Raw genomic sequence first — 27988 nt, 5'->3', positions numbered from 1 at the left:
CGTTTATACAGGTCAGAAGTCTTATTTTTGTGAAGGAGATTGACAGAATTCTCGAATACTGAGCCTTTACAGGGCAGATGATGGTACTAGTCATCATTTGACATTGCTCTTAGAAGTACAGCTTTGTGCAGGTTAAGAAGGCCGTTTCAACAGTTGAAAGCAAGTCCTTACTTCTGAAGAAATCCTATTTCATTCATACATATGTTTTGGTAGTGAAAGAAAAAAATAAACTATAGTAATCCACTGTAGAGTTTCCCTGATTTCATATAAAGGATGAGACAGACATGATGCCTGCCTCCCTGGCTCTGATTGCAGGGTTGCTGTGAGTAGTTGGTGTTAGAATTCAAGCCTAAACTATCTGCACTTTTCTCTCAGGGCACTGAATTTCTGCATTGTGTGTGTAGAAGGTAAATGGTGAATCTTCCTGCTGCAAAGGCAGCTATTTCCCAAATGTTCTTACCTGGGGTGTTGTCGTAGGGTGAATAGATGTATGTAATTTTTCTTTAGATTTTTAACTCACTTAAAGGAAGGAGACCTCTTCACATCTCAGTTTCATTTGCTATTGCAATAAATTATATTTTTCTGGAGACATTGAGTAAACTGTTCATAGGAAGAGGATAGACTTCAGCAGTAGTCTCAGAAATGCTTCTCACAGGTACTGTCTCCAAAAAGCTATAATTTACAGCCTTATGGTCTTGAATATAGGAATGGATGGAGGAAAATGAAAGGAAGTAAGTTAATGTATCTTGTTATGTGACATATATTATACATGGGAGAAAATTATTACTGTGGTTGTTTTCTTTTTGGATTTACAGAGCATCTCTCGCTGCTATATCTGTGTGTTAAATGTAATCCACAGCAATCTGGTGTCTACAGGACTGTGATCTGTAAGTTCAGGAAGGGCCTGCCATTCTGCCCAGTGCTCCCACAGTTCCATGGAAGAAGTTAACTGGTAGTATGGTTAAGGTTCATGACTCTGTGACCTTATTTTTTAACTGTGGCTTTTTATTGTAACTTCTTAGTAGTTATTTTAAAAAAAGGGAAAGATAATGGTCTTTCCAAACTAATGAGGTAAGAATTGCTGTAGCTCAAAACCTCACTTAAAAATTGCTTCATTTCTAAAGCGAAAAAAAAAAATCATTTAAAAAATGAATCACTTTAAAACCTCATAGAACTATCTATTTAAAATCTGGGATATTTTATTTTTGTGTCTTTTACACAGTTTAAAGGAAAAAGCAATTGGTAAGAAGTGCACTGGCAAGTTTTGCATTTCAGACTTGCTGCAAATTTTATAAAAAGCGCATGCACAGAAAACAGATACAAGCAACTTAATTCTGATGCAAGAATGAAAGGATATGCAAAATGGGCTGCTTCCAGCACTTAAACACAAATTTTGAAGGAAGGTTCCAAAGCTGTATGCTTCTGAAAAACTTGGAAACCAATGGCAATTCAGTGTGTGCATCGGTTGTAAAACTATCTGCTAAAAATATCCATTCAGGATAGTAAAAGCACTCTTAAACTTTTAGCCCTGTGTAAATTCTGGTATCATGGACATTATTAGTGTCTTCCATTTATATAAGAAGTGATGTGACTAATATTTGTCATATGGTCTTTGCTTTTCTGCAAGGTCTTTTGCTTTTCTGCAGGGGGTTAAAAGCAAATGCAGTTGAGTGTTTTGTTTCAAGAGGTTTATGTGTGGTTTTTTTTTTTTTTTTCTGTTTGAATACACTTGTTATGTTTTTGTTAAGGGAAGGCAAAATCAAAAGAATGTGTTCCGCACTTGAACGGAAGGTGACCGAGACAGCAATGTGCCTTATTTCCTGTAAGAACATCAGGAAATACTTCTTGTAAGACCACTAACGATGCTCTAAGTTTTTTCTTTTTGTATGAATTAATTAGAACATTACTTGCAGAGAGCTGCATGGAGCCTCAGGAGCAGAAATGTCCATCATAACCATTAGTCTGAGGTTTGACAATCTGTTACATCGTCAAGGCCCTGTCTGTGTGTTTCCTTGAAGCCATACTAACATTCTGTAGAGAAGGCGAATAGGCATGATATTCTCAGTTCATTTTGCTTCAGGGTTGTGTCTGCGTTCTGCACTAGTTGGAGTTATTAGGCGCTGAAGGCTTCCTGCTGGGGTACATTTACAGTTATGTAGATCTGTTATGGGAATACAGGCCTTAATAAGTATTCCAGTTGAATGTAAGTGGATTTAATGAATTATGTGGCTTTACTCCTCTCAGTGTTGATTGTTTTTCATGGAAATTAAGCCTTTTAATTGCATCTTTTCAGAACCCACTTTCGTTTGCAAAGAATGCCAGTTGATTTTTGTATATAGAAGTTGTGCTTTGTTGCAAATGTGTGGCAGCATTCCTTTTTCACTTTGAGCTTCTACAGTTATTTAATGTTGCAAGTACGTTGTGGAAGCTCAGTGTATTGTTTGTAAAGTGCTTCCATACCCCTGGATGACTGTGCCTCATATTTACCATCCTCCAAATATTGAGAAGCTGTTTTTTACTTGTGATGACAATAATCTTTAACCCCATCCTTCCCCAAATAAACAAACAAACAAACAAAAAAAACAAAACAAAAGAAGAAGGTAGGGAGAAAAAAGCCTGCAGTAAACACTGAGTAAGTACAGTGTGTGGATATACACAGATAGATAGATCTGCCTCACTGACTGAACACTTACTGGACCCCATTCAAAATAGAAAGCACAGATCTGTCTTTGTGGGCACCTTAGAAGAGCTCCCCAAGACAGCCATGCCCCATTTGCATGGTCTGAACAGCAGTGCTGGGCTGGCTGGTATAGCAGAACCCAGCAGAAACAGCCTCAGGTTCAGTCACCTGGGGCTGTGGGCATGCTTCTGAAAGCACGGCTTGTCTTAAATGATAAAGGATTTTTTTTAATTTTTTTTTTTTCATAGGAGTTGGTATTTTCCTTTTAAGATGTAACCTGCATATTTTATAAGACTTGATCCAGAAGTCTACATTTCTGCAAACTGCAAACATAATTGACTAATGCATGAAAGGAGGTAGAAGTACAAATCCTCTGATGTTGCATCACTAACATTGGGTGTGCTCTAGTGTGGCACAATAAAGAGAGACTGTCCTGAACATTGTTTCAGCCTGGAGTTAGTTACCACCCTCTTACCAATGAGGTCTCTGTCCTAATGTCTCTTTGAGAGGGGTGTTCTTCTAACATGAAAAAAAGGGTTGAGTTCCTGCTTGCATCAGCACATCCTTACTGTTCTGGCTGCTTCCTCCAGCATTTTTTTCCTGTGAGTGAGGTTGACTGAAATGATCTTCACGGCTTTGTTTTCATCGAACTTAGAAGAAAATGTTGGACCTTGAAATTTCCTACAATCTGTTCTGGCAGGAACATGTCAGTGGTTTCAGGTTAAATTAATACACTCAGTCAAGGATTACTCTTTTTCCAAAATACTATGTTAAATTCTGTGGGAAAAGCAGTTCTTTTTGCATCCCAAATATCTAATTAACAAGCGCTTTTATGAGCCTTTGAGACTTGAATCTGATACGTTTAGCATACAGTCCTGTAGATAAGGAAAAAAGATAGAGAAAAACATTGATGCTGGATTTTGCCTTGCATAGACTTTGACTGAACATTCATATTTGAAGAATGTGTTTCAGTTAGAGTGTCTATCCTTTCTAAAAATGAATGACTGTACACCCAATTAGAAAAATAGCTTGATCCTGAAGTTCTAACCCAGTATAAATTCAGTCAGATACTTGGAATCATGTAAGAGGACTTTAAAACATGTTATAAAATTAATGCAGCCATCTAAACCAAATTCTAAAAAAGTGGTATGGTTCTTTCTATGTGTATGGAGTGCTGCAAGTGACAATACCCTGACAAAATCCACCACTGACGTTTTACTTTACTTTTTGCTTAGAGTAGCCTGGTTTAACATCGTACAGATAGTGTACTTCAAAAGGGTAACATGACATATTTATTGAAAATATGTGGCTGAATTCAGTTATTTTCTCCTGAGGTTCATCTCATAGCATGAGAACTACAGGAGTAGGACTAGACCATACAAGTAAAATGTCATTCACGAGGAATGCCAAACAAGGGAACAAACCTGCTTTTTACAATGGCAACAGTACCACAAAACTAAACCCCAAGAACTCAGAACAGAATATCCTCTCAATTATGGATAATTTTAATTGTATCCTGACTAGTTTCACTTGTTGGACCTCCTCATGTGAAACAGTGCATTTGTAAATTTACATAATCTAACAGTCTGGGCTCTACATAGGGTGGCTTTAGCCAGTGAGAAGTTACTCCAGTTTATGACAAATTTGGTATTTCAGGCTACATAACAGGGTATTGTACTAAGATCCTAATGTCCCATCTATCAGCCTTTGCTCTGCCCCCTCGGTCCTGTTTGCTTTTTTGGAAAGCTCATTCAACCTGATTCATGAGGAAGTCTTTACATGTTATATAGAAATAACGGAACTCTCAAGAAAGTGCTTAGTGATTATTACTTCTTGTATTTAAATAACTGACTAGGCAGGAAATCTGCTGTGGACTTTTGAAGCCTTGGTAATTGTTACCCAGGTATTTGTCTTTCTGATGTGTCCCAGGTCACTTTCACATTGCTAGAAAACCTGTTGTTATTTTGAACTTAGAATATGTTGATTTTATTTACCATGGTAGTGGATCTGATAACAGTTGATATATTTGACTTTGCATCAGCTTCTGCCAGTGTGAAGACTGCTAGCAAAGCACCTGGGAGCGATAGCCCTGTATGCGTACTCTTGAGGCAGAGTGAAAAGTCAGATTTTAGCAAAATCTGATTCAAGTTATTTATAAAGTGATCAATAAACACAATTTGTCAACTCAGGATAAGAATTGCAAATTGATGACAAAATATTATTTTTTTCGAAGTCATTTTTTCACTGAAATCAGTGACTAGGCATGTAGGACTTTTTTAAGGCAAAACCAGATGTGTAGGTCCTCCTTCCTATCAAAGTTGCAGTTTTACATTTGCTCCAACCAGAGGCAAACAGTAAAGCTGGGGATGTTTTCTTGTGGTCAAAAATTAAACCATTGGCATTCATGGGGATTGCAAAGCACATACACACTCTAAACACAGGAGCTGGGAGGATTGTGTCTACTTGACTTGTCTCTAGTGTCCAGGAATCTCAGAAACTACACACAAGACCTTTGTGCACATATTGACAGCACTGGAAATTGTGAGACTGAATAGCCTGAAGGAACTGCTGATAGTTTTCTCATGGTGATTACGGGAGCATTCACATGAACATTGCACCCACTGGTCCAGTACTGTTGGCCAAGCTTATTCAGACTCTGTTACTTTATCTGAATCGTACAAATTCTACTACCTTATCTAAGAAAAGTTTTAAATAGCCCATAGCTCAGCAACCTGGCTATGAATTACCAGGAACACCTCTCAAAGACAGCATTATGCACTGACTACTCATTGGATACAGAGGAGATTTTGGACTCTTTAAGAAGCCAAATCTGCCTGTCCTACACTACAGTATGTGATCCAGTGTCTGGTTGTTTGCTAAGACAGAGGCTTCGGTATACAAGATATGAACTTTAAGAGTTTGATCAAGATCATACAATTCATGGAGAAAACTGGGAAAAATACTCTTTCAGAAGTAAGGGCAGAACTTTGCCTCAGTTCCTCTGTTATCTAGGACATGAACAAAACAGAGCAAATACAATAAGCAAGCAGGTCCTTTTTTCTCCTTTGTGGTGAGGGGAGAGGAACGCTTCAGGAGGATGAGAGATTTATTTTGTTTTGTTGTGTTTTCTCAGAGGATTCCCTGATACAGTAGTCTTTTGAGGACCATGTAAAAATGTGATTATGTAGGAGCAGGAGGCTCATGTCTATTGACAACTTTGCTTGTTCTTTAGTTTGGGGAATTTCCAGATCTTTGCATGCTGCTTAAATGAAAAATGTGGAGCAGCTATTGGGATGGATGCCAGATTGACAACATTACACAGAGACTTGTGCAAGGTGCATTCAGAAACCCTTCTGGTTTCACAGTGTGCTATAATCCAGAACTTTGCTGTTGGAATTTTTCATGTGCAGAAGAAGTTTGACAAAAATGGGTACTGTGGGAGAAGCTGGCTGTGCAATAATAATATTCTTGCCTGTTTGCTGAATGGGAGCATGTTATGGAATCTTTTCAAATCAGTGTCTGCTTTTTGAAGAGAAGACAAAAATACAGAGTATTGTGCAGTATTTACAGAATGACTTAGTCTTTTTTTCTTGAACATAATTAATTGCATAGGTAGATACTTGTGTGGAGCTATGCTAATTACTATTACCTGTTTACATACCATCTGTGTGACAGACAGGATATGTATGTACTTATGATTGATTTCTCAGTCCGATCTAGCTGCTAATCTGATTGTTTTCCTGCCTTAGCTCCTGGAAAAAGGCCAATGGCTAAGGCCCCTTTCTGTCTGAAAATGCACAATCCAATGCTAGATAATATCACACGACCAGGAAAACTACATTGGCCATAAAATCCTTTGTGCATTTGCCTTGCAAAGCATACTGGTATATTGAACAGCTCTGTGTTCACTGGGGATTTGGCCTCAGTTTGACCCACCTTTTCTGCACATAGAGATTTCTTATTTATTTATTTATGTATGTATGTATGTATTTATTTATTTATTTGTCTGTCTGTCTTTCAGGTTTATTTATTTGTGATCTGGTTGCTGCAAGTTGACGTGCTGAGTGTTGCCTATTTCCAAGCGCTTACTGTGCTTCAGGAGGACTTTGTAGTGCTGGGGCCTCCACCCTGCTTTGTTCCTTAGGTGAACTCTGATTTTTTTCAAAATAGGCAGGAAATTGTGCTCTTTTCCTTTGGTCTATTTCTTTGGATGACAATGAAAAAGAAGTGTCCTCGCAGTCTAAATGGACAGTTGAAAAACAATATCTGGATGTCACCCATCCCTTCAGAAAATGAGACAAGCTTTCTGGTGCTTCCAGAAGGGATGCTGTGTCTATGAGCTGCTTGGATCTGGGAATATCTACCCTCATGTATGACAGCTCTGTGAACTTAAGCCTTGCTATACTGTCCTTATCACTAAATGAAGACATCTCTAGAAGGCTTTTCTGTTATGTTACATTACGTTGCAAATGGATGTTGCATTTCTTTATTATATGTGACCAGGATGCTTGTCCACTCAGGGTTCAGAAGGAAAATGTGCAGTATTTGCCATGCTATCAAAGTTCCTTGAAATTTTCTTTCTGTCTTAGTCCTGGATGCTGAGTTTCTTTACAAAGAGAGTAAAATGTGATGTGTGCTTACTGAGCTTCACAGATAACAGCAGAGACTACAAAATAGAGAAGGAAGTATTCCCTAATACTAAGTTAGTTTTTCTTTCATGCTAATGTTTGAACTCATGTTGTTCAGCTGATTTATCTTATTATAAAGGGACCTCAGTTTTCTGTGATGACTATTGTATTTCAAAAGTTCTGCTTTTGAGTTGGTCATCAAGAGAGGGCTTATAGTATCACTGATAAGGATTTAAATTTTTCCATAGCTCGTGTGGTAGAGTTAATCCCATTATCCCAGACTTAGAACAGAATTTGCTGAAAACCATTTAAATGGTAGGAAATATCAATTATGTAGTGAGAGTGTCGCATGCTGGTTATTGAAGAGTTACCCTTGTGGCAGAAATCATAGTGGCAATATTAGGGCTGAGACTGTATTGTGGCTTCATGCTTTTCCCTTTGCACGTTGGTTGCTGGTAATTCTGGTGAAGCAGCGTATTAATGGAAAGGAAATTCCATAAAAATTTAAAAGTAGGAATAAAATGTAACATAACACCCAACAAATAGAAGCCTAATTGTAAACTTTAAATCTTTTTGTTTGTTGGACCTGCAGTGGTCTCCTCTTTAAATGACAACATATCAGATTAACATCCTGTTACCTAAATATTCACGCCATGTTTGGTCAGTAAATGTCCAGTATATTTAAAATGCTTTTCACATGGGTGTGTTTTTATTACCCTCCTCTAGTCAAAAGAGCCACAGTTCTGCTCATTCCCTCACATTTGGGGGAAGATGTGAAACTGTTCCTGCTGTACAACACTCTTTTCAGCATCTTTGGGATGAGAAGGTATACGGGCTGGGTAAGTGTTTGAAGTACAGGCAGTGAGTTGCCTCCAATGCTTGCCTAGTTTGGAGTGAGTTGAAGGAACAGGAACATGGTATCAAAACACAACAAGCCAATTTATAGTCAGCAAACAGGATGATAAACTTCCTGGAAGCTTGTAGTTTATTGCTGTAGTTGATGTAACGATGATGTAAGTTTGTGCATTTTTTGAGCACTTCTTTTTAAGAACAACAACGAATTAAACAGTACACATATTCCGTCACCATTTAGTTGCTGGAATTTATTTTCTGTCAAACTTAACTGTTAGGTTTAGTTGTATATTTTATTCCTCTAGTTAGTTGCAGTCTGTAGCAAACTTGAGAAGTCAAGACTAGTACTTAGTACCATAATTCAGTCAAACATATTTTAAGGATGTGGGCTGTCTGCTGCTATGTAGTTGGCCATACTATTTTAGGTTGGAAGGTGAAGGTCAAATCTCTTGGGAATGATGGTTTTGTTTATCTATAGAGATAGCATCCATCATTGCACTGCAGTCTTCACAGTAGAAGAGGCTAGAAAAATATTTTGAAATGGAACTCCGTCTCTTAAAAAAAAAAAAAAAAGCTTGTGGAAAGTTTCTAACTCTGTGGATTTGGCAACTTTCCTCTGTACTTATCCCAGTTTCTTTCACATGCCACTGGAAAAAATAAAAGTGTAGCAATTAGTAACTTTTTAATAGTCAGTTTGGGGAAAGTAATATTCAGCCTGCAAGATCAAGTAACCTACTTTTCTTTTTGCTGCTTTCTGACGGGATTTCAGCCTGTTAGTGCACTTTTGGCTTCATTTGTGTGTGTGAAGTATTAATTCTTCTTCAGGGCTTGTGCTTCCTAATTTAAAGCAAACCTGTCTTCCCACAAGTTTTTCTTCCTCTTTCCCTTCATTTTTGGTATAATTGTGAATAATGCACATCCGGGAAGATGTTAATAGAGAATGTGTTGCCCTGGCCTCACTGCCTCCCTGCTGCTGGTTCTTCCTACAGGCAGGATCAAAGGGAAGAAGGAAGATAAAGAGAATTCTACCAGGATCATGTATGGACCTGAAGACTGTCAGACTTGGTCTTGGCATCAGCTCTCCTCCTAAAGCTGCTCCCTAGCCATGGTATTGCTTCTGAGGCTATTTTGCCTGTATTTTCAAGCTGTCTCTGCTGATACAGTCATGCAGTGCCATGGCTCAGATGAATTTGTCATCTCTGAGACAGCTGTACTCTGTTCCTTAAAAGAGGGGAATCAGGCTTTGTAGTGGAGGAGCAGCATCTTGTAGTCAAGAAGTGAATCTGTGGTCACAGTGGCTTTTATTGCCCAGCAGATGGGCCTGTGCATGGCTTACCATCTGAAAGTTCAATGCCTTTGGTTTGCCCAGGCATGATAAACTATAATGCTCTATTATAGACAAGAGGAAAACTTGTGGAGGCGTCATTTCCTCACCCAGAGGAAGGACTGCAGGATCTAAAACTATTGAAGATGTTGGAATACAATACTTGATATTTATTTATGGTTTCTTGATTTCCTGGTCCCACTAACACTATTGTTCCCTTGTGTTGTTCTTAGAAGTCTGGTGTCTGGGGTTTTGAATGGTTTAGACAATTTTTTTTTTTTTTTTTAGTTTGGAGAATAGGAACTGAAAGTACGTTCCTCATGACAAATTCATGAATGAAATTAAAATAATAATAATAAAAACAAATAAATATTCCTTATCCTTGTGTAACCTTATGTGGAAAGACTTGGTGAGACTTAGTTTGAGTAATCAACGTGGGTGTCTTGGTAAGCAGCATTATGTCCTGGTATGAGCAATATTCAGTGCTGTCAAACTCTGGCTGAGTATTAACAGACGGCAGTTGCCACCAAAGTGCTCTGCTTGTACTTGTCTGCAGTTACAGTGCAGGTGAGGAGGGCAATTCGTGTGATGCTACGACAGCTGAGTCCTCTCCTTTTTTAATTTAAGTAGTGGTCTTAGACTGCCCCTGTGGACTGATTAGGAGTGGCAGTTTTTATTGTACTATTATTTACAGAGTTAATGTCTGAAAAAGTCCCCAATTCTCTCTGCTTCAGCTAGAGGATGGTTTAAAGCTTTTGATAATAACTTAAAAGAATGAGCCTCTTATTTCAAGAAAAGGTAGTAATAAGCTCTCTCATCTTAAGGTCCCAGCATTCAGACAAAAATGTAATTAGGAAGGCAATGAAAATTGTACTGTAATCAGATTTTGTCTTTTGTTCTCTTATAAAAATAAATGAAAGGAGCAAGAACAGCCATGCAGTCTTCGTGTTCCTGAATAGGGAAAGGAGAAAAGAAAGGACCACTGAGAGAAGGAAAGCCTGTTAGCATGTGTGGGGTTATTTCTCCCCAGCATGCACACAGAATCCCGGTCCATATTTCTTGAAATTACACATTTATTTGACAGTATGGCAATCCAGCTAATGTGGATAAATTCAGATGGTATGGCTTTATTCCTGCAGCTGTATTCTGGATGTGAATATGCTCCATTTATTTCTCTAAAATCATGTCCTTGGTGATCATTGTATCCTTCAAGAAGTGAAACCTCTTTGATGGATGTAAACTGAGATTAGCATGTAAATATCCTGTGATATAATTAATGTTCACCAGATGTTTAGATGGTAGCATGAACAAAAAAGTTGGAGTGCTAGAATTTTTTTATCATGTACTCTTTCTGATAGTTATCAAGCCAATAAAGAAATCAAAGATGAACTGTTCTTTGCATTTGTGCAGTTGAAGCATCTCATGAATCAAATATAAGCCAGAAAAAATATTATTAATGATTGCATTTCCATGGAAATTGGCTCAAAACCATATAGGCAGATGAAAATTCATGAGACCAGTTCATGGCAGGCAATAGGGGCATGTAACAATCTTTTGTTTGTTATGAAGCTGTGTGTAAAATAATTTAAATTTTGGTGTGGTTGTATTCTTGTTGGAACAGAGTTAAGACAACTAACATCGGTATCTAATCTTCAGAAGGCAGTAGTTTCCTCATTTACTAATTTTATTCTTTAAGTTCTAGATTGAAATAAAAAATAAGTTTTTCAAGACAGGTTGCAAAATATTGCATAGCTGTAATTGTAGTTTTTTCCATGGATGATACAAGAAATGTATTATTTTTTCCCAGCACTTGAAAACATTTGTTTGGAAATGAGAGTTTAAAGTCACAAATCATCTAAGTATACATGTGCCACTGCAGTATTTATTAAATACTTAAAAAAATGTATTTTAATTAAAATAGTTTTAGTTTTTCAAGGTGAATTTTAAGTCCACTTCTTTTCACCAGAATATCTTTGATGGAGAATCGATCGTGGTTGTAATTTAATCTTTTAACACTGCGGTAAGATCCAGTTGAATGGGGTCCCGTTCTTTCATTGAATTGTCAGTGATTCCTGTAGGATCCTGAATCAGAAGTGCTGGGGGTCTGACCCTACAAAACTGAAAGCTGGGTCTGTGCCAGTACTCAGAAATTGTAAACCTCAGTTTACTGCTGCAGCCAGTTGGATTTCTCAGAGTAGTCTAGTTGTTTAGTTTCTTCAACCTATCTACTCTTGATCATTTAGCAAGAAAAAAGATGTTAAAATTCAGGCAAATTACTCCAAGAAGAGAAGCAAGAGTTTGTCACCTTCTTAAAGTTGTGTGTTTCTGCTTTGAAACAATTTCTTTTTAATTCAGACCTTCGTGCCTTAAGTAATTACCATGGCTTTGGTCAGCCTTTCTGCGAAGAATTGCTTTGGTCAGCCTTGCTGACCAGATACCAGTGAATTCAGTGGTGTGTGCTGCCCTGGGAAGAGTTCATTACTAGATTACAAGAAGATCTCATTACTGTTGAGAAATTCTTTAATTTGTTTTCAATTCCAGCATGTGACAAAGTGGTACAAGGTGCAAGTACTAAATAAGCTGCTGTTGGTAGCAATTAACACAGCCTGGGTTTTGTAGATGGGCTGTTTCTTGGTTTGGGATGGTGGGGTCATTCATATCAGTGTTACATTTCATTTAAAATTCTGAAATGCGAAAACTAGGAGTGATAGTAGGAGCTTTGATCTTAAACAAATATTAAATATCTAAAATTGTTTTATACAAGTGTGATAAGACTGTATTTGTCTGATGAAGACATTTTGTACTACATGATGGTACAGCAAGAATAGATATAATTATCTCTGTAAGCATGTGTGTTTCTATGTTTTGTTAAATACTCCCCATTATCACCATCTTCAAAAGTAGTCTGTCACTAAATTTATTGCTGGATAAATACATTACAGCTGAAAATGCTTTCTGACCTACTTACAAAGAGGTTCTGCTCTCAGTGTTTGAATTTTCTTGTGAAGATGATCCAGTTTTCCAATGAAATTTTGAGAACTTCACAGCTTCACAAAAAGGGGTGGGGGGGAAAGAAGTGATTTAAAACTGCAAACACATGTAATTTCACCAGGGCAGGCGTATAGAACCTCTGCTTGATTTGTCTACCTGAATTCAAATATGTCCTTGAACATTTGGATCAAAGATTAATGGCTTTACATATCTGTGTAGAAGGACAATTACTGTTAAGACAATCTGCTGTCAGAATGGTTCCCCTGATGCAAAGTGTAGCGTATATAATCTTGGATTTCAAATTAAGGATCAAATTCATGGAGATGCTTCAGCCACTTTGTGCATGGGGGCTATTATTAAAGCCCACTTTAATGACCATTCTGGCTGCTTTGGGTGTTCTGGTACATCATTTCTTCACAGTTGTGATTGAATTGATTTACAGTTAATGCTACACATCCAAGGCCAGTGGAAAGGTTGCAGGTTAGTATTCTCTTAACGTTCAAATAAACTCTGGTTTACTGGACTTGAAATTTTAAGTTTTTTCCCCCCATGATTTGTAGGACATGAAAGCACATGAGTGCAGCCATGATACTTGAACATATGAAAATTGCTGTGAAATTATTTCAAATTAATCTGGAAATGCAGATGTTACTGGGTGGAGGTAAACATGCTTGGGATAACTGTAAAAATATGGATTCACTTTAACTTTTGTTGTATTTCTTGGGAGCTTGTTCTCCATGATGCTTTTTTTGTTTACCCTACCTTTTGTTGACAGTAGTAAAGCCTTGCTTTTGGTCTAGGATTACTTGCTATGTTTTCAAGGCCTTTCCATGACTTACTGTTTGTATTTATTTAATAATTCTGCAGTACTATGTGTGTTACTAAACAAGTGGCTAGTGACTTCAGAAGCCCAGAGCATCTTAATGCTCTGTGAAGTAGGTAATTTAAAGTAATTCAGTTTTCTTAAAAGCTTGTTTTGCCTTGAAGATAACATTTCACAATGCATTTGAATAGTGACATCATCGTATTATAGATCCTCATGTCTTTTGATTATGCAGATTCTCAGTTTTGTATATTTTATAGGTGAAGCCAGAGTATATATAATTGTCTGGGAGTTTTACCAGAATAAGACTGTTGTCATAGTAAGAGACTCAGAAATGTGGCACATGATTGTTGCATGAAATGAGGCACCATTGCATGTTAATTTGGTTCCATTTGGTCATCCCAGAATCTATCTAAGTGACAAGTGATAGGAATCAGGGATATGTATCCCAGACATAAGAGAGATTTCCTTATGCAGGGAAGTGTTCTGATTTCTACTGATTGGAAAATAACTAAATGGGATGTTCCTGCTTTCTTCTGTGATTGGGAGGGTACTTTTTGAAGGTGCTGTATTCACTAAAGCTTCTCTGTAGACTTTGTGAGGAATTGAAATTGGGATAGAAAACTGCTGTTTCATATTCTTCCCTGCTTCATATTTTTCTTGGCATAAGTGTGCAAATACAAATGGCAGCCAGAATTGGCACTGAGTAGTGTTTGAAAAGTACAGTTTATACAGCTCTGGCAATAAAAATTGTAGAACTCTCAAACACTCTAATTCCTATTTAGCATCTAACCCTATTAAACATTAAATAAACGCACAATTGAGGACTGTGCAATCCAATATTAGAAAAATAATCTATTATGTATTGAAAACTGAGCATATAAAAAGAGTTTGGTGGGCTCCCATTATGATCGACTGTCAGTAGTTTCAGGTTTTCTCAGTTTATAGGTAAAACAGGTAGTTTTTTTAATTGGCTGCCTTAATCATTAAGGATTTAATTAATTTTCATTGGTGCTGAGTCGGCTTTCCTCCCTTAATCAAATGCAATAGGAATTAAACTTTAAATTTTAATTCTGAAAGTGGAGACGTGATGTGTTATTTCAGGTTTCTTTTTCACAATTGGGGATAAAGATTATGGCTCTTTTAATTCTGGTGGATATTTTTGAGTCAGAAAAGACTCAAACTTGTTTTTAAAACATTTTAATGAACTTTGGCAAGCTAAAGAAGGGAGGTTAGCAGAGAATTACTTTCTTGTACTATTTTTGAGATTTGTAACTTATTTCTAAAATTGAATCAGAAAATCTAAAACATTCTTTCAAAGGGGTAATTTGTGTCAAATGTATTTCTTGACCGTTTTACACTTTCTGAAATTTGTGAGTTGCTGAAGGAAATAAAATTTGAAGTGGAGAATTAAAAAGTTTTCTCAGAAATACTTTGGAAGTGTTTAGTTCTTCCAAATCTGTGTTCTCCTACTAAAAAAAAAAAGTTTAGAAAAATCATCATTTTGGGAGTAAAAATTAAGTGAAAATTCAAGATTTTTTTTTATTAGAATAAACAGACATGTCTGCATAAAAGAAGCAGAAGCTAAAGTTTCAAATGTATTTATTATTTTCTAATTATTACTGCAGTTTAATGGGAACATACTGTTACTTCTAGATGTACAGTTGCTCTGAAGTTTCCTAATTTCTTGTTCTGATTTGCTGGTAGCGGACACAGCTGATTTCACTGAGATTTCCCAGTAAGAACCTAGTGTTCTGTAAATTCAGGAAACTGCTGACTTTTATGAGGTAGACTTTGTTTGTAGACGTCATTTCTTTTCCATTCCACTTGAGTGATACAAGATCAGTTGTATTATTAGCAGTATATTATTCACTTTGTAACATGCACCAACAGGGCCGTATGTATTACCAGAGGGAATTCCACATACATATGAACATCTTTCAATCCAGAGTATCTTCAGTCCAGAGTATCTTTTTCTTCATCAGGAAATCTTCAAAATGCAATGAAGATTAATCTTGTACCTCTTAACAAGCATGCTGGAAACATTTTATTTATTGATATGGACGCTTCTTTTTTTGTCGGTTGATCTGTTGCCATCTCGGCAGTCTGTTCAGAAATTCATATGGGACAGGGAAATCTCTCTTTCCCCCTTACCCTTCCAAAGACTGTCCGTTGGTGGTGCTGAGGCTGGAATCTAACCTGTTTGTAGTTTTAATGGGATAAAGGCCCAGTTAGCAGCAACCCATGTTGCATGAAATATTTGCCAAGAATATTAGGCAGACTGTCTTCTGCTCAGCTTGCAGATGGGTGTGTTATGCTGGTGTATGGCCTTTCTCTAAAGCTCTAGTTAAGCTACATTTTAATCAAGAAAGAATTTAGATGATCTTCTAGCAGCTCTCTGCACATGGCTTCAGATTGTAGCAGCACATGTGAGCTGGCCCAACATCCAGCCTCTGATTTGGTAATTCACTTAGGCATGATCTTAACTGTGAGTATGTGAGTAACTCCATCTTTACTCACCAACCAGACTTGACTTGACCTGCAAGAGCATAGCTAGTCCTCAGAAAACCATTCTCCCCACATGAAGATATCAGATGTGAGTGTTGGGATCCTTGACATCTGGGAAGAAAAGGGAACAGATACCTTCTGATTCTGGCCAGGAAAAGGTTGTACTAAATCTTTTTGAGAATGGCTTCAGGACAAGGAAGAGGGTGGAGACATCTGACTTCCTGCTTGGCTGAGGGGAACTGGACTTTGACTATAAATCCCTTCCTGTCATCTGCTGTGGAGCTGAAAGGAAGGAAGGGATCAAAAGTGAAAGCACAGTCATAGCTCAGGTGATTTGAGAGGTGGGGGAGATCAGTTTAGGGCGCAGTTCCTCATCAAAGGAGGAAACTGAGTTAGCAGTCTCGGTGGGCATAATAGGATGAAGAAAATGTGCAGTATAGAGTTGAAAAATATTGTCAGTGGTGAGGGAAATATGGAAAGGGTGATTGAGACACAGGACAGGGTGAGGAAAGGTTTTCTTGCTCTTCTCTTGGAAGAAGTTTTCTGATACAATAGAGAAAAACTTTATCAGAAAATAAAAGATTATACATGATGGAGAAAGGGTTAAGATTATCCCAAAATGTGGCAGTGTATTCACCATGTATGACAAGGTTATAGAAGATCCATGTTTCTTCAATGCAATAATTTTTGTGTGTGTGTTTACTTCTAAATTCATGTTTACTTTAAGGAAGGAAGCCAGGGATGCTCTTTCAGGCAGACTCGTTCCCCTTTGGGGGCATTCTGAATGAATGGAGAAGGGAATAGTTCTGTCTGTTGTGAAAGGAAATTAGCACTAGAATGGAAAATATTGCAGATGCATCCATCTATTCCCCTGTCCTTACAGGCAGCAGAATCTGAAGCCAGCTTTGAAAGTGGCTGTAGTAGGTGCAGTAGGGAGAAAGAATACATCTGATCTTGGCTCACACTCTCACTGCTGGTTTTGATTTATCCAGTCCTGCAGGCAAGATGGGAGAAACAGGTGGTGCCTCAGCTGGTGAATTACTGGAGAGAGGAGTCTTTTGTTCAGTAGCAGAAGCCAGCCTGAGCCTCTGCTGCCACTGCTTCTGGCACAGGTTAATGGGAAGAGGAGGGTAAGCACACAGTGCTTACCACAGCTGCTATTGCTGCTGCTCTACTGAGATTGTTTTTTTGTGGCAAAATCAAGCAAAAGTGCTTCAACAAAACTGGCGTGGTGTTCTTCTGGGACCTGGAGTCTGACGTGCGTTAATTACAGTGTACAGGACCTCAGACTCCTGTGCAAAACACTACCTCAGTGTCTGCAAGCTGAATTAGCCATGATAAGAAAATACATTGGGCTAGTCACCTATGATCTTGAGCAGTTTTCTTCCAAAGTGTAGGTCTCTGTGTTCTCCCTAGGATAATTTTGAATATTGTGAAAAGAGCAAAATATTTTCCAGCATCCAGATGTCTATAGATACACTAAGAATGGAAAGAAAAAGCACAAAAATCACAAGTGTTTCAAAATTTGTGAAGACAATGCTATTATTGTAGACACAAAATTGTAATATGTGAACATTTTCCTTGTTGTGGCTTTCTTCTAGGATTTTGTCTTTTGGCAGTGTGCAAAATAAGATTTTATTCAGTTTTAATGTACAAAACATCTTGCTAGCTTTATTCAGCAGGCTTCAATAAGATAGATTGGGTGCTTCAGTTGAACTGGTTTTCCTAAAGTGAAAATATACAGGAAATGACCTTATTAAAGATATGTATGTTTCTGCAGTGCACCTTGTTTTTGTTTATGACAGTATAGATTTAGGGGTAGAAACAATGTTAAAAAGTCTAGGGGAAAAAAACCCCTTTAATTCTTTTTTTCAAATGAAAAAGCATATTTCTTTCTAGGCTCACAAAAGTAGGATGATTGCTTTCAGAAAAAATAGTTACATGTGTTTTGTGATCCAGGTGCTCTGACATAATTTCAAGACTTAATTTCTTGTCTGTTGAGAAGGCAAAAACTCTTTGTACCCTGGGAATCTTCTGCAGACAGACTTCTTTGTCTTCCCTGATTTCATTCCAGATGCCAGAGAAGTCATTTGTGCTGTTGGCAGCTTCTTGTGCTATCTGTAGTGGTGGTGTGTTTTGGGTTTTTTTCCTTTTTCGTATTTTTTTTCCAACAACACATAGAGCAACTATGGAGAAAAAAACCCTCACCGAACAACCCAACAATGCTACTCTTATTTCGGTAAGACCCGAAGTAAAATCCCTGTAACAGGAACTCAGTGTGTGTTCTCTGAAACACACTGCCTTCCAAAATGGCAGTAGATCAACAGATAGGCACACACATTAGTGTTTATTTGGCATAATGAACAGATTCTTTCATAAGTCTTTGAATTTGGATTTTCAGTCCCAGTGTTTCCTATAGTGTGTTACAGCAGTGTCAGGCAAAGGGTAAAAGAGTTAGAAACAGGGACTAGTAGAGAAATATGTAAAAGTATTTTGTGGGTAATAAATACACATTCATGAGAAAAGGATATAGTTGCCTTCATTGTTATTATTAGTATGGAATCTTCTGCAAATGTTCTGTGTAATGCTTTGCCACATTTCTCAAAGGTAGAGGCAAATTGCCCTACTCCTTACCAGTGTGGTACATAGCCAGAAATAAGAGGTTTTATGTCCCAAGTAGGACCTGAGTGGAGTTAAGGAACCTAAACTGTTATCCTAAATATTTTATATATAGCTGCTCCCTTATTCTGAAAGACTCAGTCAGCACCCCAGGTTTCGGTCTGAATTTGTCAAACTTCTAAAGGTGTGCCTCTTCGTGTTCAGAATTTCTCAGCATTCTTGGGCATTTCTTCTCCAAAGCAGCTATACACTGATCATTTAGATGCCATTTTGTGTTAATGAAGTTTCCAGAAGGATGCCTGAGGAAGTTCAGGTTTGTCATTTGAATGTCAGACTTTGCAGAAGCAGGGGTTGTAGCAATCTGAGTGACTCAAGGATATTCCTAGAATGACAGTTTTCCATAGACACTTCTAAACATTGATAGATGAAACTGGATTATTTATTTATTTTAATGTAAACAACAAACATCCTCTCTTTTATCTTTCCTCTTCACTTGATCTTTTAAATACAGACTTCACTTTGTGGTACCCAGCCAGCTTCCTCCTCTGAAATGTTTGCTGGAGATCTTTTAAAAGAGCCATCAGCAAGAGTCATGCTGGCAGAAAGTGCCAGGAGCAGCAGACCTCCATTCGCAGTACTGCAAGGGTGAATCCATGTACTATAGCAACCTAGTTAGAATGCTGGTAGCCCAAGATGAAAATTTGGAGAGTTTTGTTATGTTAAGCTAAACTACATGGCTTTGCTGTTACTTGAGGAAAATCAGAATTGAAGATAAGTTAAGGGAAACTCTGGAATACACTTGAAAAGCTTTGAGAAAGTTGAGGTTCACTGTCTAGGTGACAAGGGTCTGGAATCCTGGAGTGCACAGGGATACACATTATTCTCTGCGTTTGATGTTGTGGTAAGAAACATCTACACTAATGTAGATTAAATCTTGAAGTAACCTCAGCAAGATGTGCAATATACTCCAGGAAACAAAGATGAGTCATGATTTACTGACAAGTGTGCATGATAAATGAAACTGCTTTAAGTTTGAGCTGATTTGTGCTTTGGTGGTTTTTTTGGTTGTTTGTTATTTTTTGGGTTTTCCTTTTTTTTTCATGAGCATCAGAATCATGTATGCCGATTGATTTCTACAGTTGTTTGCTCAGTCCAGGAGCAGGGGCTGTTCAGCTGTGTCCTTGCAATTTGTAATACTTTGCTCCTTCATGTAATTTGGTGCTTGGTAATGAGTGTGGACTTTGAGCAGCAGGCTTGAAGTTACGGTATAATTTTTAGAAACCACTCTGTGCTATTTCAGAGGAGTTTCTGACTTCTTTGTGTGTGTTCACTTCTTTAATGAATCCTAAATTGGCTGAGATGTCCATTTTACTTCTATTTCATTTTTGTACAGGTGTGTTTTTTCTATGGTTAGTAATCATTTATGCAGTGTATTTTCAAAAGCTGCTATGAACTTTTTTCTGTTGGCTCAGCAGCTGTCAACTCCTGAGTAGTTTCTGTGCATCTTTATATATTTTCCTTTTAAGGTCTGTTTTATGTTGGGGTCCTCCTTAAAGCTGTGTCTACAAATGACCTGCTTTTTCTTTGTGTACTAATTTTTTGAAGAACTTTTCTTGGTTGTCCTTAGCTGATGTTCAGATAATACTGGAGCCTCTTGAATAGTCATCTGTCTCTCAGGCCTACTGTGTGTTCACACGAGTTCAGAGACATAGGCGTTTCCATAGTCAAAGGGCTGGATTAAGTTATTTTACACTGTAACAAAAACAGTTACTTCTCTACCCTCCCGCCTGGTGACAGCTGGCCTGTTCTCCCTAGCAATGTCCCAGAGCAGAGGTGTGGTGTGTGTGGAGTCAGTGCTGTCTTCTCTGTTCCAGGAAGGGAGTTGGTGAGGGTATTTGCATAATGGGAACCTGGGTTTCATTGTTGCTTTGCATTACTCACTCCACAGCAGGTGAAATAACACCAAGGATGGGTCTTGGTGGCAAGTGGATGGAGGCAGACATCTCCATCCTGCCTGCACTCCTTGAATTCTCTTACACAACTCTTCTAGAAAACATGAGTATTTCAATTATTTTGAGATACGTGTGGCTTCATAGTGCTCTCATCTAAGTGCCCTGAAAGGTTCAAATGGTCACATCCACTGATTTGTGGGACAGTATTATGATTTTTTCAGGAAGCAAATCCGCATTGATAGGGACAACAAGTCTTTAGGAAAAAACGGAATTGTGACTACACTACTCCTGCAGTATGAGTGCAGCAACATAACATACGGGCTTGCACCATGTTGCTCAAAGGGGCTGAAATCATCCTAAGCCTCCCTACCTTAATTAGTGACTTGTGTCTGGGTTCTGTGTTTGGGTTTTCTGGGATTCAGTTTCTGATAACCTCTGCAGATGTGGGGTCTGAGACAGTGCTGCTTGGGCAGCTCTGTTTATTGCAACTGATGTATATTCTTTTTGACCTCATGACTTTTGGCTAGTGTCTTGAATCACTCAAGAATAACTAATGCTGCAGCTTCCAGGTTGGTCTCAGTTTTGCCTTCAGCCAACTGAATGTTCACCTTCCTTCACAGTTACAGGAAATGAAGATCTTCTGGGATAATATGAGTGTGGATGAGCAGTATGTTTGGTCTATGGGGAAATAATTTGAACAGAGAGAGATTACAGATAGTAAAAATAGACATGAGTTTCAGATGTAGTTCTTGCAATTCCGCCCACCCCCCCAAGTGAATTTAAAACTGTTGGCTGGTTCTTTCAAAGATTAATTTAGAATCACAGAGTGTAACAGACTTTCACTCTATGTGGGATTGCTTGTACACTGTACAGGTGATGCACACAGCAAATTTGCCATAACCCCTGTGGATATTTATAGCAAGGAAGGATATAAAAGGCTGTCGTCCACCAATGGTTAACTGCTGCAAATGAATTAATGGCATTTTTTACCATCAATAAAACATTAGAAAGAAGGCACAAATAGTCAAAAAAAGAGGGGTTTAAAGAATTAGAAAAACTGCATCGCTGTGGATCACTGTAGAGAGTTATATGAAGCATACAATATACTGGCAATATTCCAAAAATAATTCTGTTTATGTCCTGGATAACTAGATTTGTCTCTTCAGTAACAAAATTGTGTAATGCCAGTTATGTAGTCTTTTTCAGCAGAGAAAGGATCACTGCTTGGGAATGAAAATGTTCAAGTCCCAGCAGAGAGAAAAAAAGGGTTGCAGTGACTGCTGTACTTCCACACAGGGGTTATTTATTGCCTCTTTTATGGAATTTGCACCATGCCAGAATTTAGATGAGTTCATGTACAGTGTACAATGCACAGTGACTTGAAGCTAAATGGTTATGAAAGACATGACGTTTGTGCATTTGTGGTGCCAGTTTTTAATGACTAAAGAATATGCATGTCTGTGTGAAGAATTTTAATGTAAGAATTCAGTCTACAGTGTGTAGATATTTTCAGAATGTCCCCAAGTCTTTGTAATGGAATGAGTTCCTAAAAAATAATTTTATCCTTTGTGCCTAAATGTGGTTTATTTCTTTTGGAATAATTTACTGTACATTGCTCTTTCTTGTTGTCTCTAGTTCTTGAACATGAAGTATAAGAAAACTTACTCTTTTGGTATTTCATTAGTGGTATTACTATCTTCTCATTTGATCTGCAGGGATAAGGTTCTTTGGGGTGGAAGAGTGGACATTTTCATTAAGTAAAACCAGATGCATCTGACTTGTTTGAGCCAATTTACTTTATAATAGGTTTGATTACTAATATAACTCTTACTTGTGGTTACTAAGGTAAAAGTTACATTTCATAGTAGTACCTCCTGACTAGTTTTAATTTAGAAATTAGTGGATTATTTTGGCTTGTCTTGTAGTCAATTTGTAAAGTGCTAGAATGAGATTTTGAAAATGGCCCATTTTGCTCTTGCTTGATTGTAGTATGAGTGCAGGGTGGAAATGGCATTTCAGAGAATGTTAGTTTCTCAGCTTCATTCATACTTCACTGTTTAACTCTTTAACACTACGTAGATAGCGTTTTATATCATGTTAGGATGACAGGAGTACTAAATGCTTTATAAATAAAACACTTGTTTTAAAATCCAAATAATATTCTTATGTGACGCCAAAGCGTAAGAAATTTGGGAAAGAAATTGTAAGTGTAAAATGCCAAAAGTTGTTTGAGTCTTCTTGAAATGTTTTTCCTTATATGTCTTATTTCATGCAGGCTTTCCTTCACCGAATGATCCAATGTGCTACAGCCAAAGTGGATAAAAATGTCACAGAAGAGACAGTTAAGGTTAGTCTAATTGCATATTTCTTCTGTTTTGTATCTGATGTTTTATTTATGTATGCTTTATTCTTTTGCAGATGTTGTTTTCAAATATTGAAGATATTCTTGCAGTTCACAAAAACTTCCTGTCCCTGGTGGAGGAGTGCTTACAGCCAGAACCTAATGCGCAGCACGAAGTTGGAACCTGCTTTCTTCATTATGTACGCTATCTTTTATTACAGCCTTATTTCACATTTTTCCTTTATTAATTGTCTTTTATTAATTACTTATGATGATGAGTGTACATAATCACGAGGACAAAATACAACTTGATTGCATAATGTGGAGTACTTTGAGATTATGTCTTGGTTACTGTCATTTAAAAAAAAAAAAAAGGAGTAAAATGGAGAATGAACATATCAAATGGGCAACATGTGTTTGAGAGGTGCAAGGCTCAGGGTTGCATGAAACAGCAAAAGTAATAGTGTGCTTTATTTTTATTCTGATTTATGTATATATTTATAATAAAATTTTATTTTATTATAAATATATATTTCTGTATACATACAATAAAAATATTTTATTATGATTAAATTATTTTATTTATTATATAATAAATAAATATATTGTTATTATATATTTATTATTTTGTTTTTATTATTAAAGAGTATTTATACCCTTTGATGCTAAGCATAAATGTGAATATTTAACAAAGAATTACATATGCTGGGTAAAATATCTCCATGGTTCTGGACTGTGAAGATATTTTACTTCTGACAGTTGCATTACTTCCACAAGTATGTTTGTGTGCCCTGTAGTAATTGTTTTCTAGAACTGTTATTTTTCCTGTTGGAGCAAAACAAGGATGTCAGCGTTACAGAGCTCTGCAAAATCAGGACAAGTTAGTTTGCTTTGGTTTGCAGGCCTAACAAAAAGTCTAGGTTTCATTGTTATCTCTGGTTAGAGTCCTGTTTATTTGCTAAGTCTTTGTTTATTCATTGTGGGAGGAGAAAATTATTAATGGTTCAGGAAACATTTTACAGAAGTTGAGTAACATCAGTTTTTGACTCTACAGAAGTATGGATCATATTTGCAAATAAGTGTTTGCAGATGAAAAAGGTAATGATGTCAGCAAATAAGCCTCTTGTGCATTTTCTTCCTAGTTTTTTTTTTTCCCCCCAGTGTTTTGCGATAGTTCAGCCTCTGAAATCTTTTAGCAAAACCTTATGAAGTTCAACAGAGACAAACAGGGAAAACATAATCCAGGAGTGCAGCACAGGCTGGGATCCACCCGGCTGGGGAGCAGCTCTGTGGAAAGTGACCTGGGGGTCCTGGTGGACCACCAGCTCACTATGGGTGAACACTGTGCTGCTGTGGCAAAGAAAGCCAACAGGATGCTGGGTTGCATCAAGGGCATCACCAGGAAAGATAAAATAGAAGATAAAATAGTAATTATCCCACTTTATTCGGCACTTGTCAGGCCACACATGGAATACTGTGTTCAATTTTGGTCCGAGCTATATAAAAGAAGATGTGGACAGGCTGGAGAGGGTCCAGAGAAGGGCCACAAAGATGATCAAAGGACTGGGAAGCCTGCCATATGAGGAAAGGCTGAGAGAAATGGGTTTGTTCAGCCTTGAAAAAGGAAGGCTTAGACGAGACCTTATCACCATGTTCCAGTATTTAAAGGGTAGCTACAAAGCAGGTGGAGACTCCCAAGAAGTCACATGGGTAAGACAAGGGGTGATGGATACATAACAACAGGTATGTGTTACTCCTGGGGAGATTCCGATTGGACACGAGGAAAAATTTTTACAATAAGAGCAATCAGCCATTATAATAATTTCCCAAGGGAAGTGGTGGATTCCTCAACACCGAACACTTTCAAGGTTTGGCTGGACAGGGTGCTGGGCCATCTTGTCTAGACCATGCTTTTGCCAAGAAAGGTTGGACCAGATGGTCCTTGAGGTCCCTTCCAACCTGGTATTCTATGATTCTATGATTGAAATTCCAAAGTGAGGCTTCCAGACTGTTCATAATTCTAATTTGAGGCTGGGCCTTAAATAATAAACGTAGAAGGAAAAGCTGACCTTCCAAAATGAAAACTATATTGGCTATTAGCTTTGAAAAGTATTAATTCCATGTTTTATTAATTAAAAAAAAAAAAAATCAAAATGGCAAGTGAAGAACAATGTATTTCTTTGTTTCTGCAGAAAGAGAAATTCCGTATCTATGATGAATACTGCAGTAACCATGAGAAGGCACAGAAAGTTCTTCTTGACCTTAACAAAATAAGAACAGTGCGGACGTTTCTTTTGGTAAATAAACTTTGAACTGGTTATGGTATTAAGCTTAATACTTTTGACTGGGCAGTGAGTTGTTAGCACTGTCACCTCCACCATAACAACTACAAGCACACCTGCAAGTGGTTAGCAGGCGGTTTCAGCTGGGGATGGTGTTTGTAGGGGAAGTGGTTGCCTACGCCATATTTTCACTGCTGCACTTGAAGCTGCGTGTAATACAGCATTATAGGCAGTGTGCCTTGAAATTGCTGATCAAGAGTCAAGGGTGTAAAATCAGCTGTGTCTGTAGAAAGGAAAAGGAATAGGATAAGATATATAAGGAGGGATAGGGAAAGAAATTACAGAAAGGGGGCTGGAGGACTCATCAGTACTTCTGAAGAGAAGGTTCATGTTCTGGTATTGTAGCCACAGCTGTGCCAGATAGGAAAATGTTTTATTATGGATCACAGGAGTAGCCGTCCTGATCTTAGATGCTGACTTAATATGAGGTCAAAAGAAACAACTACACAATTAGTCTTTCACTGTATAAAGCAAATAAAGGAGGGGTTTTAAAATGTTATGACAGTTGACAGGCCTCATGATTTTCTCACAGAAAAACCAGTTTCCATGTAAATACTGAGTTTCCTAATAGTTGACATAAATTGTTAAAAGAAGGATTCAGCGTGGAATCATTTTTGTGTTTTCCTTCATGGTGTCTTGTGATAACAAGGTCGGCTTTGAAATGTGGAGCCTACTATATTGGAACTTCAATACCTGAGAAGGTGTCCATAGATACATCAAACTTCAGAGTGATCAGATCTGATTATTGCATTTTGGGACTGGAGAGCAAATGACACTATCAGCAAAATGTCACAGATACAATTTAAAAAAAAAGATGATTCCAGTGCTGGCAGTATCACAAGTTTTATTTAATTTTATTAGTTATTTTTAGCATGCAGTAGGCTTTCACTGCTGCTGTTGACAGAGTTCGTGGTGAAGCTGTCCTATTGCTGGATACTGGATCTGCCTTCCTAGCTGCATTTACTTACAGACAAGTTAATGAGCATTGTGTGAATTTCCTTATTGTAGGGGGGTATGGGGTGACATGAAGTGCCATTTGCCTTTTTGCTAAGAGTCTCTTATTCAGCAGTATTTCATTCATAGTTAAAAGCAGCTTCAAAGTTGCCCTGTTTTTCCTCAGCGGCTGACACAGGTATCCTTCACCTTGCCCCAGACTGAGGAGCTTCACACACATGGTTCTTGTATTGGGATCAGCATGGCCAGACACCAGAAGAAGGGGTGAATGCTGACTACAGAGACAAAAAGCAAAATACTCTGGAGAAAGACTGCAAAGAGCTTGTTTTGTGAGAAAGGAAACAAAGTGTGCAGTTGTGGCAGTTCATGATGTGTCAGTGTCATGTACTCCTGGGTGCATGCACAGAGCTTTCACAACTGCTTTCGGTTTCTCATAGATTCAGGACAGGTCTGTAGAATAAGTGGCAGCAGTCTAACCTAGAGAACAGGAGGTCTGACTGTGTGATTTGAAAGTGCAGTGAAGCCTTCTAGCCAGACAGAACAGTTCAGGACATTAGAGATACAATTACCTTTAAATAATTGGGAGCTGAAACCAGACTTTTGAGCCTTTGAGTATAGGCTCAAATATATAAACCATAGTCTGCATTGCCATTATCTTGCTTGGTCTTTATCAGTAAAGCTTTTTTTGTTGGCAGGTTGAATGAAATCCTTTAGGATAAAGAATCCTTTAGGATAAGACAGAAACTGCTTAACCATGAGTACAAAGCGGAGACTAAGGGTGGGCGTAGAAATCCCCATAGCAGCACTGGTTATGGGGTATGTGTGTTGTGAGTTACGTGCTGAGTGGAGCAGCTGTCTGGTTGTGTAGCCTCTGTTCCATCAGCAATGTGTCTGCATCCAGATTTGTGGCCTGCGTCAACATACCATCTGGCTGTGCTAAACTACTTTTGTTTAGTGTTCTCAGTTTAGACATCTTGCTCTTTGAAGCTGTAGATTATCTCATGCCATTGCATCACAATTCCTTCTGATCTCTCCATAAAATAATTTTCATCATTACTTTAGGTCTTTGTGTACTTACACTTTAATTCCAACAATTCCAAATATTTGCTGTGATGTCCCTTGCATACTTTGTTATCCTAAATAGTCCTTATTCTTTTCTCTGGCTCAGCTGCTTTTTCACAGATGCTTCCACCCAATATTTCATGTATTATTCTCTGCTTCAATAGTTTGATGTCTTGTCAAAGCTTACTTATTTTTTAGCCCACGGCTAAGGATATTTTATTCAGTACACATAATGTTTAAATATAGAAACATGTAAACAGAACACTTTTTTTGGGGTGTGTATTAGGATGGCCATGTTCAGACCTTTCAGACCATCTTTGATGCTACTTAATGTTGCAGACACGTTTTGGAACCAAAAGCCCCTACAGTGGACACCCTGAATTATTTTTTTTTGTGTTTGTTGACATATGAAAGCATATTTTTAGCATTTTATTTACTGTCTTTTATTTATAAACTTAAAAAAAGCCCTCTCTTACTCAGACTGGATGAACAAGGTACCTAGGGGAGATACCTGTGTAATGCCATTGTGTCTTCCTTGTCATGTATGGTAGTCAGTGTACCTACCTGTGCATGTGTTCAGGCCTGTTCTTTTGACAGTCTTGCAAACTTCCTTCATTACATATATGTATATAATTTATATATAGCTTAGCCTATATTGCTGTGTACATACAACTTTGTCTTTATTTCTGATAATTTCCTTGGGATTTTTTAATGATTTGTGAAACTGTTCGTATCCCAGAACTGCATGCTCCTTGGAGGACGCAAGAACACAGATGTACCATTGGAGGGATATCTAGTAACGCCGATACAGAGAATATGCAAGTATCCCCTTCTTTTAAAGGTACTTACAAGATTTTTATTTAGGACTTTATACTTTCTGTATAAAACTGGTTGCTAAGCATATTTCCAAAC

General features: G+C 37.8%; 1 protein-coding gene across 2 annotated transcripts in view; it reads left to right on the top strand.

Moving 5' to 3' along the window:
- The window catches only part of PREX2 (phosphatidylinositol-3,4,5-trisphosphate dependent Rac exchange factor 2), a 181093-nt gene that overhangs the window by 26649 nt on the left and 126456 nt on the right, over positions 1 to 27988 (top strand). For both annotated transcript variants that reach the window (XM_080380377.1, XM_080380376.1), the window contains 4 exons: positions 22653 to 22724; positions 22796 to 22918; positions 24911 to 25015; positions 27816 to 27917. In XM_080380377.1, coding sequence (XP_080236503.1) covers positions 22653 to 22724; positions 22796 to 22918; positions 24911 to 25015; positions 27816 to 27917 — 402 coding nt within the window. The remainder of the gene's footprint in view (positions 1 to 22652; positions 22725 to 22795; positions 22919 to 24910; positions 25016 to 27815; positions 27918 to 27988) is intronic.

The sequence above is a fragment of the Falco punctatus genome (assembly GCF_963210335.1).
Source record: "Falco punctatus genome assembly, chromosome: 3".
In the NCBI taxonomy this organism is placed as follows: Eukaryota; Metazoa; Chordata; class Aves; order Falconiformes; family Falconidae; genus Falco; species Falco punctatus.
Note: the sequence above shows the minus strand (reverse complement) of the source record. Positions and strands in the feature narration are given on the sequence as shown.